At 40.1% G+C, this 13,458-nt stretch overlaps 1 protein-coding gene across 1 annotated transcript in view; it reads left to right on the forward strand.

Moving 5' to 3' along the window:
- Positions 1–13,458, forward strand: part of pik3r5 (phosphoinositide-3-kinase, regulatory subunit 5) — an 82,593-nt gene that overhangs the window by 9,306 nt on the left and 59,829 nt on the right. Inside the window, exon 2 of the mRNA XM_068004244.1 lies at positions 9,552–9,658. Coding sequence (XP_067860345.1) covers positions 9,565–9,658 — 94 coding nt within the window. The 5' untranslated portion in view covers positions 9,552–9,564. The remainder of the gene's footprint in view (positions 1–9,551; positions 9,659–13,458) is intronic.

Consider the following 13,458-nt stretch of genomic DNA (forward strand, 5'->3'; position numbering starts at 1 on the left):
TGAGTTGGACAATGAAGGAAAGGCATTGGAGGAGGATGGTCCATGTCAAAGATCGAGGAGGATGAGGGGGGAAACTGCACTACATTCACAGTTGCAGAGGATGTCATTTGTGACTTTGATTACTGCCGTTTAAGTGCATTGGCAGGGGTGGAAACCCAATTGGAGCGATTCAAACATGGAGTTACAGGAAAGATGGACTTAGATTTGGGAGGTGATAACATGTTCAAGGACTTTGGAGGAAATTGGGAGGTGCAAGATGGGGCCTTGGTTTTCAAGAACAGAGGGATTGAGGGTGGGTTTTATGAGGAAGCAGGCGATGACGACTGTTTTAAAAGGGAAGGAAATGGCAGCTGAGGAAAGGAAACAATTTACAATATCAGCGAGCATGGCGACTATATGGGAAAGTTGGGTGGGAATGGGGTCAAGGGAGCAGGAAATTAGTCTTCTGGACAAAATCATATCAGAGAAGGCATGAGGGGCGATGGAGCAGAAAGTAGAGAAGGACTGGTACGGAGGGAAGTCTGGGGGGAGGGTTTGGCTTGGTGGGGAAGCGGAAGGGGTGAAAGCAGCAGAGGCAGTTGAACGGATGGTCTCAAACTTAGTGACAAAGGAGTTTATTAGCTCCAAGCAATTGTTATTGGAGATGAGAGTGGAGGGGGCAGGGGAAAGAGGGTTCAGGAGATGGTTGGATGTAGAGAAACGAAGCCAGGAGTTAATTTAGCTCTACAGGATGATTCTGGTGGTGTTGGAGGTTTTAGCAGAAGAAAATGAGGCCTGATAATGCTTGATATGATCCAACCAGATTTGGTGATGGATAGCTTTGTATAAGATAAGTTTAAGTCTGTGCCCCTTGGACTTGAGGGAACGACGATGGGGCCACACCAGGAGCAATGATCAGGATGGGAGAGAGCAAAGGTTTTATTGGGCACCAAGGCATCAAAGATGGAGGTGATGAAGTGATTGAGCAGATTGACAGAAGTGTCGTGGAAGATGGAAGACTAAAGGTTAGGCAGTTGGGAGTTTGAAAGTGACTTGGGGGAGAGTTTTTCAGGGGCGGACACTGAAGGAAGTGGGGTTGAAAGGAGTTTTATGGGGATGTGGGTACTGAAGGATACAAGTAAATGATTAGAGATAGCCTCATCTGTGTAAGAGACAATGGGAATAGGAGGCCATGTGAGATGGCAAGATGGAGGGGATGGCCATGAATATGGGTGGGAGAGTTTAAATGGAGGGAGAGGTTAAGGAAGGAATTCCATCCCGACTGCACTACCCGAGGATTTACTGGGGCTTCCTTGATGTATGTTAAAGGTTCTGCACCTATAGTAGGCACCAAGCCAATGTTAGTTTTCAAATGGAGTGGGAGGGAGCATTACTGGCCTTCTACCTTAGTTTTCTTGGTGGGCATTCATTGGGTATGCCAGTCAAGGGGCACCTGAAGAAACCTGGCCAAGGTTTGGGACCCTGCAAACCGAACAGTCTCCAGGGATATTGGGGCAAGCTGAAGACTGAAAACCCAATAACTGTACAACAAGCCTTCTATGTTTTGAACGTCCTCACCCTTGCCGCCACCCCCTCGCACCCCCCTCCCCCAGGATGTTCTTTTCTGCATCTGCACTCCTGTGTCCTGCATGACTTTCAAGCACGAGTCCCAGTCGGGGCAGGCCTGAGCTGGCAGTGCACCCAGGTCATCCAAATGGCCTGGGACAGAAAAATCACAGGATCCTCTTTGATATCTCAGCATATCAGGTGTACTGCACATGTTGGATGCCCACAGGGGATAAATTTACCCTTGCTTCTCTGTTTGCTTGTCTTTTAAATTTCCAAAATATCCTGATTTTTGCTTCGGCTTTGTCTTTTTGTTCTAACGCTTGCAATATGACATCACAGTGTGTAAGCACCCAGTCACTGATCCTCTTCAGACAATATCAATTACATCAAAATCTAATTTTTGGGATACACTACAATTCCATCCAAGCGTCCTGTTCCACTTTTTCATCTCTTTAGTAAATTGATGAAAAATATGTTTTTTTTAATCTGTTACTTATCTCCTCTCCTATATCATTCTTGACACTTTGTTGCTGCAGACTATTCAAAATAACACTCTATTCTTGCATGTGAGGTGGAGGGTACTGGAGAGTTGATGTGGGTTAAAAGCCTAGAAATCCAACAGTTAATTATTATAATTATGGATGGCAAAACTTGAGCAGTTTGTTATGGTATATTCACAGGTTTGCACTGTGGGAGAACCTTCACCGAACGGACTGCAGCGGTTCAGGAAGGCGGCTCACCACCACCTTCTCAAGGGCAATTAAGGATGGGCAATAAATGCCAGCCTCGCCAGCGACGCCCGCATCCAATGAACGAATTTTTAAAAAAGGTTTATCATCGATGCAAAGTTGAAGCAAATCTTGCATTGACATTGGGTGTCAAAACCTGAACTTACTCCAAAAGGAAGCAGAGTGAGATGACTTCCTCCAGGAGTGTCACTCCACTTCATTCTAATATTAGGTCAAGCTCTGCTCTGGATTCATGCTGCATTTACTCTATAGCTGTAACAATCTCATCAATGCTCCAGTTATAATGTGAATGCACTTTTAGCCAGTTGAACTCCAGTGGTTGAAGAACAGCCTGTAATCTTCTGCCATTCACCCAGGCTTTCTTTTTATGTCATATGGATTTTCTTTTGTGGAATTTTATCAGTGCTGCAGTAATAACATGAGACCTTACAGAATATTGGGTCATAATGCAAATTATACAGGACCTTGCCCCACATTGCGTTCTTTCAGACAGTAAACTATGAAGCAAATTGCTCTAATACAGTATGGGCAGTTTAGTTTGTCAAAATTGAATCAACTTACAGTGCTGTTACAGCAAACATTTTACAGGCTCCGGTTGTTGCAGGATAGGTTGGTGTTAGAATGTAGAACCCTGTCTGAAAGCTTTTTTATTGATTATAATCTTATTACCTGATTATATGTTTTAGTTGTATGACCTAGAACACATTGACTAAGCATCAAGATAAATGTTTACACATCTTTAAAAAAAAATGGAATATTTTATCGTCAGTGCAATGTTCCTGAGGACTTTCTTAAAATAGATTAAAGCATAAGTCTTGAAATTTAGGATGAGCACTTTGAATGCTCATACACAATCAGAATTTTCACTCCATTAACTCAAATTGTGAAATACAAATCTTGTTGAGCATGGTTTGAATTGTGGAATTGTCGCTCCATTCTGGTTAACCTTCTGCTCAGAGAAAATTGCCTGCCCTGATATCATTCTGGTGAATCTTCCCTGTACCCATTCCATGACACATATATCCGTCCTGAGGTGCGGTTCCCAAAACTGAACACAGTACTCCAGATGGGGCCTGACCAAGGCTCTGTACAACCCCCAAATCCATTTGCTCCTCCACAGTTCCTAGTCTCTCACCATTAAGAAAATATTCTAATTTGTCTTTCTTGGATCCAAAATGGATGACCTCACACTTCCCCTCAGTGTACTCCACCTGTCACAGTTTTGCCCAGTCACTTGTTCTGAACCTTTGTAACTTCCTGCTTCTATCTACACAACTTACTGTGCCTCCTGACTTAGTGCCATCTGCAAACTTGAACATACAACTCTCCAATGATCTCCCAACCAATTAACAACCCATGTATTTTTTTATTTGTTCATGGGATGTGGGCATCGCTGGTGAGGCCGGCATTTATTGCCCATCCCTAATTGCCCTTGAGAAGGTGGTGATGAGCCGCCTTCTTGAACCGCTGCAGTCCGTGTGGTGAAGGTTCTCCCACAGTGCTGTTAGGAAGGGAGTTCCAGGATTTTGACCCAGTGTCGATGAAGGAACGGCGACATATTTCCAAGTCGGGATGGTGTGTGACTTGGAGGGGAACGTGCAGGTGGTGTTGTTCCCATGTGCCTGCTGCCCTTGTCCTTCTAGGTGGTAGAGGTCGCGAGTTTGGGAGGTGCTGTCGAAGAAGCCTTGGCAAGTTGCTTCAGTGCATCCTGTGGATGGTACACACTGCAGCCACAGTGCGCCAGTGGTGAAGGGAGTGAATGTTTAGGGTGGCAGATGGGGTGCCAGTCAAGCGGGCTGCTTTGTCCTGGATGGTGTCGAGCTTGTTGAGTGTTGTTGGAGCTGCACTCATCCAGGCAAGTGGAGAGTATTCCATCACTTTGCTGACTTGTGCCTTGTAGATGGTGGAAAGGCTTTGGAGAGTCAGGAGGTGAGTCACTCGCCACAGAATACCCAGCCTCTGACCTGCTCTTGTAGCTACAGTATGTGTGTATATATATATATATGGCTGTCACAAGGTTGCCTCCAATTCTGTGCACTTTTATTTTTACTAATAATCTCTATTACCATTTTCTTACTTATATTAAATCCAAAGACCTGTTTTTAAGGTTGTGCTAGCCAGCAGAGAGACTAAGCTAGTTTTCAACCGATAACATGTGTCACAGCATAAGGAAGAACTTGTATTTTTTACAGTGCCTTTCATGACCTCGGGACATACCAAAGTACTTTACAGCCAATTATGTACTATGAAGTGTTATACCGTAGGGAAAGTGAGCTTCTGTTATAAAGTATCTATAGAGAGAGAGAGTGAATACTGTCTTTGCTATTTTATGTGTCAGGAGTGTTGTGGTGTATGATTCACTGTTTTATACTGTATATTGCTTGTTTATTTAAATAGATCCATCTGTTGGTTTGGAACCTCGGTTTCTGTCTGAAGGAGTGTAAATTCAGTCTGAAGTAGTGTAAATTCAGTCTGCCTTTTGAAGAGAGGAGAATCGCATGGTGGCATATTATATGTTCCATCAGTCGATGTGCACAATAAGGGTTCTCTGTTCCGATCCCTGGGTCTTGCTATCATTTACCTAGACATTGGGCATAAAAGGTGCACTTCTGATCATAAGGGACATGAGGTCTAATTGCAGGAGTGGCTGGTGATGATGAATGTAATAAAATATCTAATGTAAAAACCCCAAAACATGATAATAACCAAAATGTTTTATTCATATAAATGCACTGCATTATAAAACTGTATTAATCCCTGTTGAGTTTCTCACTCATTGGGAAATCTTTCATAATTCACTTATTTGTGATATGATGAGATGCATGTTGGTCTTTCCCCATTGTGTATATTATAATGGCCCAGAATTTGCTGTAGCAGGGCAACGAACTGCTTCCGCCTTTAGTTAGATTTGACCATGCCTGTTTAATCTTGATATTTTGCACTGCAAGTTGCTGGAAGTGGGAGATGTCAATGGCACAGTGGGCATTTGGGATCTGAGTGAACAGGGCAAGCAGCTGTGTATCTACTTAACCAGTCAGATTGAAGGATTTTGACATGAACAGCACAAGTACTGAGAAGGAAGTGTAAGTTAGAACTCAATGCCAATTCAGTTACAGAAAGAGAAATAGAGAGGGAAAGAAAAATTGGATTAAGAGAGAAAGGAAAAGTTTTTTTTAAAAAGTTTAACTTTTAAAAAAAAATCCCTAACAATTAAAACCTGAAGGAATGAGACTCCACACTGATGATAGTTAATTTTCAGTGCCGGAGAGGTTGACTGACAGTAATTAACACTTACCACGTTGTTAAAACGGTACTTAGACGTGAAATGACTTGACTTAACTTTCTATGGTGAGTTTAGTTTGTAATTACTGTGCAAATACAGCAACTTCACGCCGTTGGTGAGGCAGACAACAAGATGCCATTTTCACGAATCTAACGGAGAGCGGCACATCCCGGACAGCAACTTTTGGATTTCCGCGTTTGACTGCGCATCTGCCCTTGTCTGAAGTTGCTGTAGCATTTGGGCATTAATAATGGCGAGCGCCTTTAGCAACACTGTTATTTTGACAGCAAATTCTGGGCCATTATGTACAAAGGTCTTGTACTGGTCTTTTTTGTTATTTAGAAACCGAAGTAACTGAACTAAAACCCATAGTTCAGGACCACTGTCACAGCTGAAAACAAATAGAATTCTCTAATTCTGTCCTCGCTGCCCTCTTCTGCTATATCCCTGAGAAACTCCGGTAAATCCAGTGCCTCTTTTTCACAAAATAGTGCTGATGTCTGTACACAATCATTTGCCAAGTTCCACTGGTCTCTTGTCCCTCAGTGCATCAACTTGAAGATCATCACCTTTACCTTCAAATACTTCCACAGTATAGCGTCACCCTATCTGAGTGAGCACCTCCAGCTGTATGTTCCAGCCCATGCCCTCCATTCCTCCGATACTAGATTACTGCTTATTCCTCCTTCTCTCGGCTCCACCATCAGTATCCACTCCTTCAATCGCAGTATCTGTGCATTATTAAACTCAATCCCAGAACCACTTCATCGTGTTACCACCCTTTCCCCTTCAAAGCCTTTTAAAAACCTCTTTTGACCCAGCTTTTGACCCATCCCCCGTCAACATTTCCCATCTCTTGCTCTGAATCCTCTTTACCCTCTTGCAAAGTATTCAGAGACCTTTTATATGAGATACTAGGAAAATGCAAGTTGTTGTTGAAAAGGTGGAAACAAAGAGATCAGGAAGTAACTATTGGGTCTAGCATCATAATCCTTAAAAGCCCATCAGCCTTCCTGTATCATGATGCGAAGCAATACCACAATATTTGTTAGTATATTAGTGCCACTGGACACAATATGGGAATATACAACTTTCAACAGCAAAGCTAAAAAGTGAAAGCTCACTAAAGGAAAAATTAAAATTATAATTGTACATAAGAATTTTTAAAAAGGCAACTTGGTGTGTATTCAGGGCTAAAGCACACTTTTGAAGCGTAAGTGCCAATCATTAACCACTGTAGTTTTGCTGTTTGCTATTTTCTTAAACACCCATAGTTAGCATTGTTATTAACACCAAGACCACATGGAGGAAATAGACTTCTGTCGTTTTGAGGAAATTAGTACATATCCTCCAAACACAGGACAAACCAATATGTCATGACTGTGGTAATGGTAAGCAGCATCTGTCAGTGAGTCACCTGATTGCCAAACAGTGTTGTTTGGGACAGCCTTTTACATATGCCTGTTTAGCTCTCTCCCTTACTTGGAATCATTTCAATATCCAGGGAAAATCCAAAATACAGTGGACAACTTGGATTCAAACCAATGGCTCACTTCGGGCATCAGGGTTTATACATTTAGTATAAGAAATATGACCCAGCCTGGTCCTTGAAATGTGGTTCACTAGTTGTGGGAAAATGCATGGAGAGCACAAGTAGAATATAGAAGCTTTAACATGGAGTAGAGTCAATATCTATTCTCTTATAGAAGTGAAGATGGTCACAGATTGAAAGCTTGGCTGAGTTATGAAAGTCTTCCTCTACATGTGAAACTCATACAGCAGGGATTAAATGTGAACCAGGTGCAGTCAAGGTCAGCTGTTCCTGAGTTTAGCTGAGATCAGATGATGTGCAAAGATTAGCAATGTCAGCACAATTATTGTCTACTCCTGTTAATTCGAAGTACCTTTTGTGCTAAAAAAAATCAAATTATCCAGTAACTTCAATTAATTGACTTCAAATTAATAGGAGTACACAGTGGTTGGTTGATAGATAATTAAAATGTCGATGAATTGTTGTTCTGTAACAAAGGCTGGCAGAGATGAAGGCTTCTATGGGTAAGCTGAAGGTTTATTATTACCATAGAAGCCTTTCTAAGGCCATGCAAAAGTTCCGACGAGAGGTCTTCGACCTGAAACGTCAACTCTGTTTCTTTCTCCACAAATGCTGCCTCACTTGCTGAGCTCCTCCAGCCTTTTAGGTTTTTATTTCAGATTTCCAGCATCTGCAGTATTTTGCTTTTGATCCATAAATTTAGTCATTTTTGCTAAGGAATCATCACAGAAACTATCTATGATGCTAAAGAGGGAGCATCCCCATCAGGCCCCTTTGAAAAATCAACTAATTGTGATTGTTGTTAACTTCCTTTTCAGTTGATTTTTGAATATTTTTCAATTAAAAAGTTGATGTTATTGACACCATCTGTACTTGAAGGATTTATTGAGCCTGACTATGAGGGAGCTGAATCATCACCAGTGAAGATATAGTATACGCACAGTGATAAGTCAATATCAACTCCCAGGCTCAGTAACCATTCCAGGCCAGAGTCCCTAACAATATCGACATTTGGTGTTTAAATAGAAGTATTGTTAAAATTGACTTAAAGGATAGAACAAATAAAAGGGTTGTGGCACTAATTAAATTCTTTACAAATATTTGATGGTGAGAGTCACGTTTTGCTGTTCTGACTGAGGAAAAGTGATTTCATCAAGGTCTCTAATAGTGTTGTAAGAATAGCCCACACTATATGTCTCTTTATTGTCTCTTACATTATGACTGAATGAAGTTCAGATCCAAACTTACAATTGTGTTAAAATGCATAATTCAAGAATTTGAAATCTACACTTTGTAATTTACTGTATTGATTCCAAGTCTCACTGATGCTAGGCTCCCCAAAAAGAGTGTTAAAGCTGGGACAAATATCCTGGTCTCTTTCTCAACCGTGCAAATCAAGCTTTATTGATAGCTTGAGTGATGTGATGAGACTTTCTTATGGTCTTTTTACCATGATTGCAGAGCTTGGTCCACTTATTTTAGTTTGCAAGACTTCAACAAACTATGCGTAGAAAAGCAAATCTCAACTGAGTGCAACTGCCTGTGTTTTTTAAAATCTATGTTTCTTTATTTCATTAGTAAGGGCGATAATTAACCTTTCATCATATACTTATTATATATTTGTAACTGGTGACCTGACTTATGTCCATTGTTGCAACTGTTGCAAGTTGGGGCAGGTATATACATAGCAATGTAAGTACATTATTGCAAAAAGGATTAATTATTTAATGGCTAGTGTGGGTTTCTTATGACTTTTCACCTCCTCCCATTATATGCCAACCATGATCAAACAACCTCTACATACTGAAAAGGAAGGGAAGTATGGGCTGGAAATGTCTCAGCGAGTGCTATTATAACCCCCCACATCTCAATCTCCAACTATTGAACAGCAGAACTGTATGATGCAAGTTAGCCAAGTCCAACAATTTCAGTCTTCCTTCCCAGAGATGGAGCAATTCATTTTTGTACGTGTTCCTTTTAACTGGCTGATCCAAGTACAAAATGACGAAACTAACTCTGTTGAGGCAAATGATGAAGTTCACCCTTGTAATGTTCTGGTTGGACATTGTGTGCTCGATGCCATGACATCATATACTAGCTGCCTCTGCAACACATGACTTCCTGACTTTAGTAGCATTACTTGAGATTATAAAATTGAGGAAATGTCACCCTTTCCTCACAAAGAAAAGACTCCTTAAAGGGTTCTAAAAATGAGAAAGACATATTGAAAAACTGAGACAATACTGCAGTGGGAAATGAGCTTTACAAATTCAAAATCTGGCTTGTAAGTATTTTTGAGACTGTCTGCTATTGACCACGATTATTATTATTCTATAATCTCTAACTTGAATGGGCAGCGCTTCTTTCTCCAACCAGCTAGACAGTAATGGAGTCCATATATTCTTTTCTTTCTTTTAAGGAGATGATATAAAATGCAGCATACCTCCTGTACAGAGGATCGCATCCATCATGCCCTGGAGAGATGTTTACATGGATTGGATCGAACTGTTTCCTCTAATTGGAAGGGTGAGCCACTTTGTTGCAAAACATACACTTGTATAGTTCATTTACGCATTCAAATTTCAAATTCATTGTCCATACTCTTTCAATGTGGACGTTCAGATCAGATAGGATAGTTTGGTATGACTTTTGCCAGTTGCGATTGAGATTAACATTTTTTTTTCTGAAATGGGAACATTGTAACTTGTGAAACTGGTGTATTTGAAAAATCAAAAGTCAGTTCATGGACCACCAAGAAGCATGAACACTTCCTCCACTGAACTTCTCCAAATCACAGACATGTACTGCCCTCTGGGGTACTGCTGATCTAAAATAGCAAATAATAAGGACAAGGTGCAAGCCTGATCTTTATAACAGAAATCTGCCGAACAGATGCAATCTTTGCCACAATACATCAGACCCTGGAGTTGCTGCACGGAAATGATTTCATTGTTGTTCATATTGAAACTCACTGATATATCACATTTAGAAACACAGCAAAATACTGTGTAACATCCTGAAATTTTTTCACATCCCTTTCTGAAGTTGACAGTGTAGGAAACATGAAGTCATTCATAAAAAAGTACTGAGGTGGCTTTTTCAAAATATATCTGATATGTGGACATTATGATGAAAGCTGGTGTAAGTCTTTAAAGATGGAGTAACTCCTTTCATTAAGTATAAAAATCCACAATTTACAAGCAAATTAAGGCATTTTCTAGTTGGGCCATGTATTTAATTAATTCTAGTTTATGATCACCAAAGAAAATTCTAGTTTATTCTTATACCAACAATATGAAGAATGGGTAACTAGTCTGAAAGATGCAGAAGACTTGCAATACTTCAAAACTTGTGGGAAACATAGCCCTATATTTTGACATAATCCCAATTTTCCCTGGTGCTGGTGGTAAAGAGAATCAATTTTAATGGTGTTGCCCATCCACCCATATTGTTATTGAGCATCATCTTATCAACTCAATAATTTAAGAAGCTTGTTGAATTTTACTCTGCCATTTAAGTGCATTTTTCTTCTCCCAGTTTTGAAATATTTACATTCTTTTAAGTTGGATGAATCATACCTGAGATTCTTGAGATTTTAGTCTGAATGTCCTTGGAGTCCAGTATTCCCACAGCAAGATATTTTCTGGTGATTCTGAAGTGTGAAATTTAACTCCAAGAACAATATTATAGAATTATAAAAGAAATATAGTCAGAACTCATAGTCAGAACTAATAATTGGAGTCACAGATGCTACAGGAATTTTTCTTGTTATTGGAATCCTCGTCCTTCCTGGTTTTGTGACACTTTGGGAAACAAACAGACTTTTCCATATTTGAAAACCTTAAAAATACCTGCCCCCCAGGCAGTGGGGTTTCACCTGGATCCCATGATACACTTAGGCTAGCAAAACTAGAAGAGAAAAATATGTATTCAATTGGGAGCAAAGACATATATCTGTTGCAGTTTAGAAAACAGTATGACTGCCTGTGTTTTATTTTTGCACCACATTACATGTGTGTGTTTCGGCTACGACAATCAAGAACCTTGTAGAAATGTAAAATAATATCTGGTGTAGGGCAAAGATATCCAAGTGCACAGTTACTTATTTTGCACCCTTTACTCAACATAATAACAAGACACACGACATGCCCCATTCTTTTAAGTTGGCGTAAAGGCATTTTTAAATAGGAGAAATGTCACTTTGCCACATAACCACTGGGAAATGCAGATTAAAAATGAATCTCTTGGAGTTTTTGTGATATTATTCACTTCAGCTGCTCATTATTGTTGTGAGACTGAGTCAAGGTTTTGTCAATATAAGTTATGGTGGGGTTTCTCTAAGCTCACAATGCCAATTTGCTATTTAATGCAGTGCTTATTAACTCAGACAATAGATCAAATTGAAGAAAAGTATCAATAAAACAATGTGAATTAAAAAATATTTTCCATTTGGTCTTGTGCCAATGCTACCAAAAATACTGGGCAATCAAAGGTTACTACTGTGTCATATTTGTTTTATCATTGGGTCAGGAGGAATTGTTCGCTGATTCACTTGGGTTGTCTTCTGTCGGTGTAAAAGGAGACTACGGCCAGTCACTCATAAAGAATGAAGAAAGAACTTGCACTTATAGCATCTTTCACTATCTCAGGACATCCCAAAGCCGTTTACAACCAGCGAAGAATTTTTGAATTGTAGTCACTGTTGTAATGTAGGAAACACGGCAGACAATTTGTGCCCAGCAAAATGACCAGATCATCTATTTTAGGTGTTCGTCAAGGGTTAAGTGTTGGGCAGAACACTGAGAGACCTCCCCTGCTCTTTTTCGAGTAGTACCGCAGGATCTTTTATGCCCACCTGAGAGGGCAACTTTGGTTTAACATCTCACCCAAAAGTCAGTCCAACACTTCCTCTGAAGTGCCAGACTAGATTAGGTGCTCAAGTCCCTGAAGTGGGGCTTGAACCCACAAACTTCTGACTTGGAGGTGAGAGTGCTATCACTGAGCCATGGCTGACTTAAAGCAAGTCTTTCTAATTTGAATTTTCAAATTCAGGTTATGTGCTGGATGTAGCTTATCTGCTGCTGAAACCCTCGTCCGTGCCTTTGTTATTTCTAGACTCGACTATTCCAATGCTCTCCTGGCCGGTCTCCCACCTTCCACCCTCCATAAACTTGTGCTCATCCAAAGCTCTGTTGCCCGTATCCTACCTCGCACCAAGTTCCATTCATCCATCACCCCTGTGTTTGTTGACCCACCTTGGCTCCCGATCCGATTATGCCTCCATTTTAAAATTCTCATCCTTGTTTTCAAATCGTTCCATGGCCTTGCCCCTCGTTATTTCCATAATCTCCTCCAGCCCTATAATCTGCTGAGATCTCTGCACTGCTCCAATTCTGGCCTCTTGCGCATCCCTGATTTTCAGCACTCCACCATTGGCAGCCGTGCCTTCAGCTGCCTAGGCCCGATGCACTGAAATTCCCTCCCTAAACCTCTCCACCTCTATAGCTCTCTCTCCTCCTTTAAGACGCTCCTTAAAACCAACCTCTTTGACCGAACTTTTGTTCACCTGTACTAATATCTCCTTATGTGGCTCGATGTCAAACTTTGTTTGATTACGCTCCTGTGAAGCACCTTGGGACGTTTTACTACTCTAAAGGCGCTATATAATCAAGTTGTTGTTGTAGTTTGGTAAAGAAAAAGCATTTGATTGGCCCATGAACATATTAGAATCCTGTATATATTTAATATATTTTCAACATTTTATTATTTTAAACATGCAAACAAATGTAAGTTATTGTTGCTAATAATCACTGAATAGAGCATTTACCAAGTCTCCACCTTTTTTCATTGGTAAATGGGCTAATATATTCTTCTTTAAACTCCTGTTTAAGAGAATTTTAATCCGTTGTAAATTAGTATTTGCCATATTAAATTTCATATGTGTTTAACATTTATAATCTATCTAGACTATTACATCACTCCCTTCTCAAGTTTTACAACCTCACAAATGTAAATAAAATCCTTTAAATAGCTTATTGGTCATCCATACAGTACTACATAGTAAGTGGAAATAACATCAGTGCTCAATTCCAGTCAGTAAATCTGTGTTCCTTTCCATAATAATATTTTGAAATATCATATTTCACAATGCCATAAAATATACTCACTGCCCTTTCAAAGCATTATATTTGTCTCAATGACTTAAATTTTGGCGTGCTTTCTCTAAAGATGAAGAAACCCACACTTCAGCCCATTTTGCAATAATAGATTTCCAAATAATGATATTTACCTGATTTTCTTCTCAACACATATTAACTAGGCTTTAA

Source organism: Heptranchias perlo, chromosome 23, assembly GCF_035084215.1.
Source record: "Heptranchias perlo isolate sHepPer1 chromosome 23, sHepPer1.hap1, whole genome shotgun sequence".
Taxonomy (NCBI): domain Eukaryota; kingdom Metazoa; phylum Chordata; class Chondrichthyes; order Hexanchiformes; family Hexanchidae; genus Heptranchias; species Heptranchias perlo.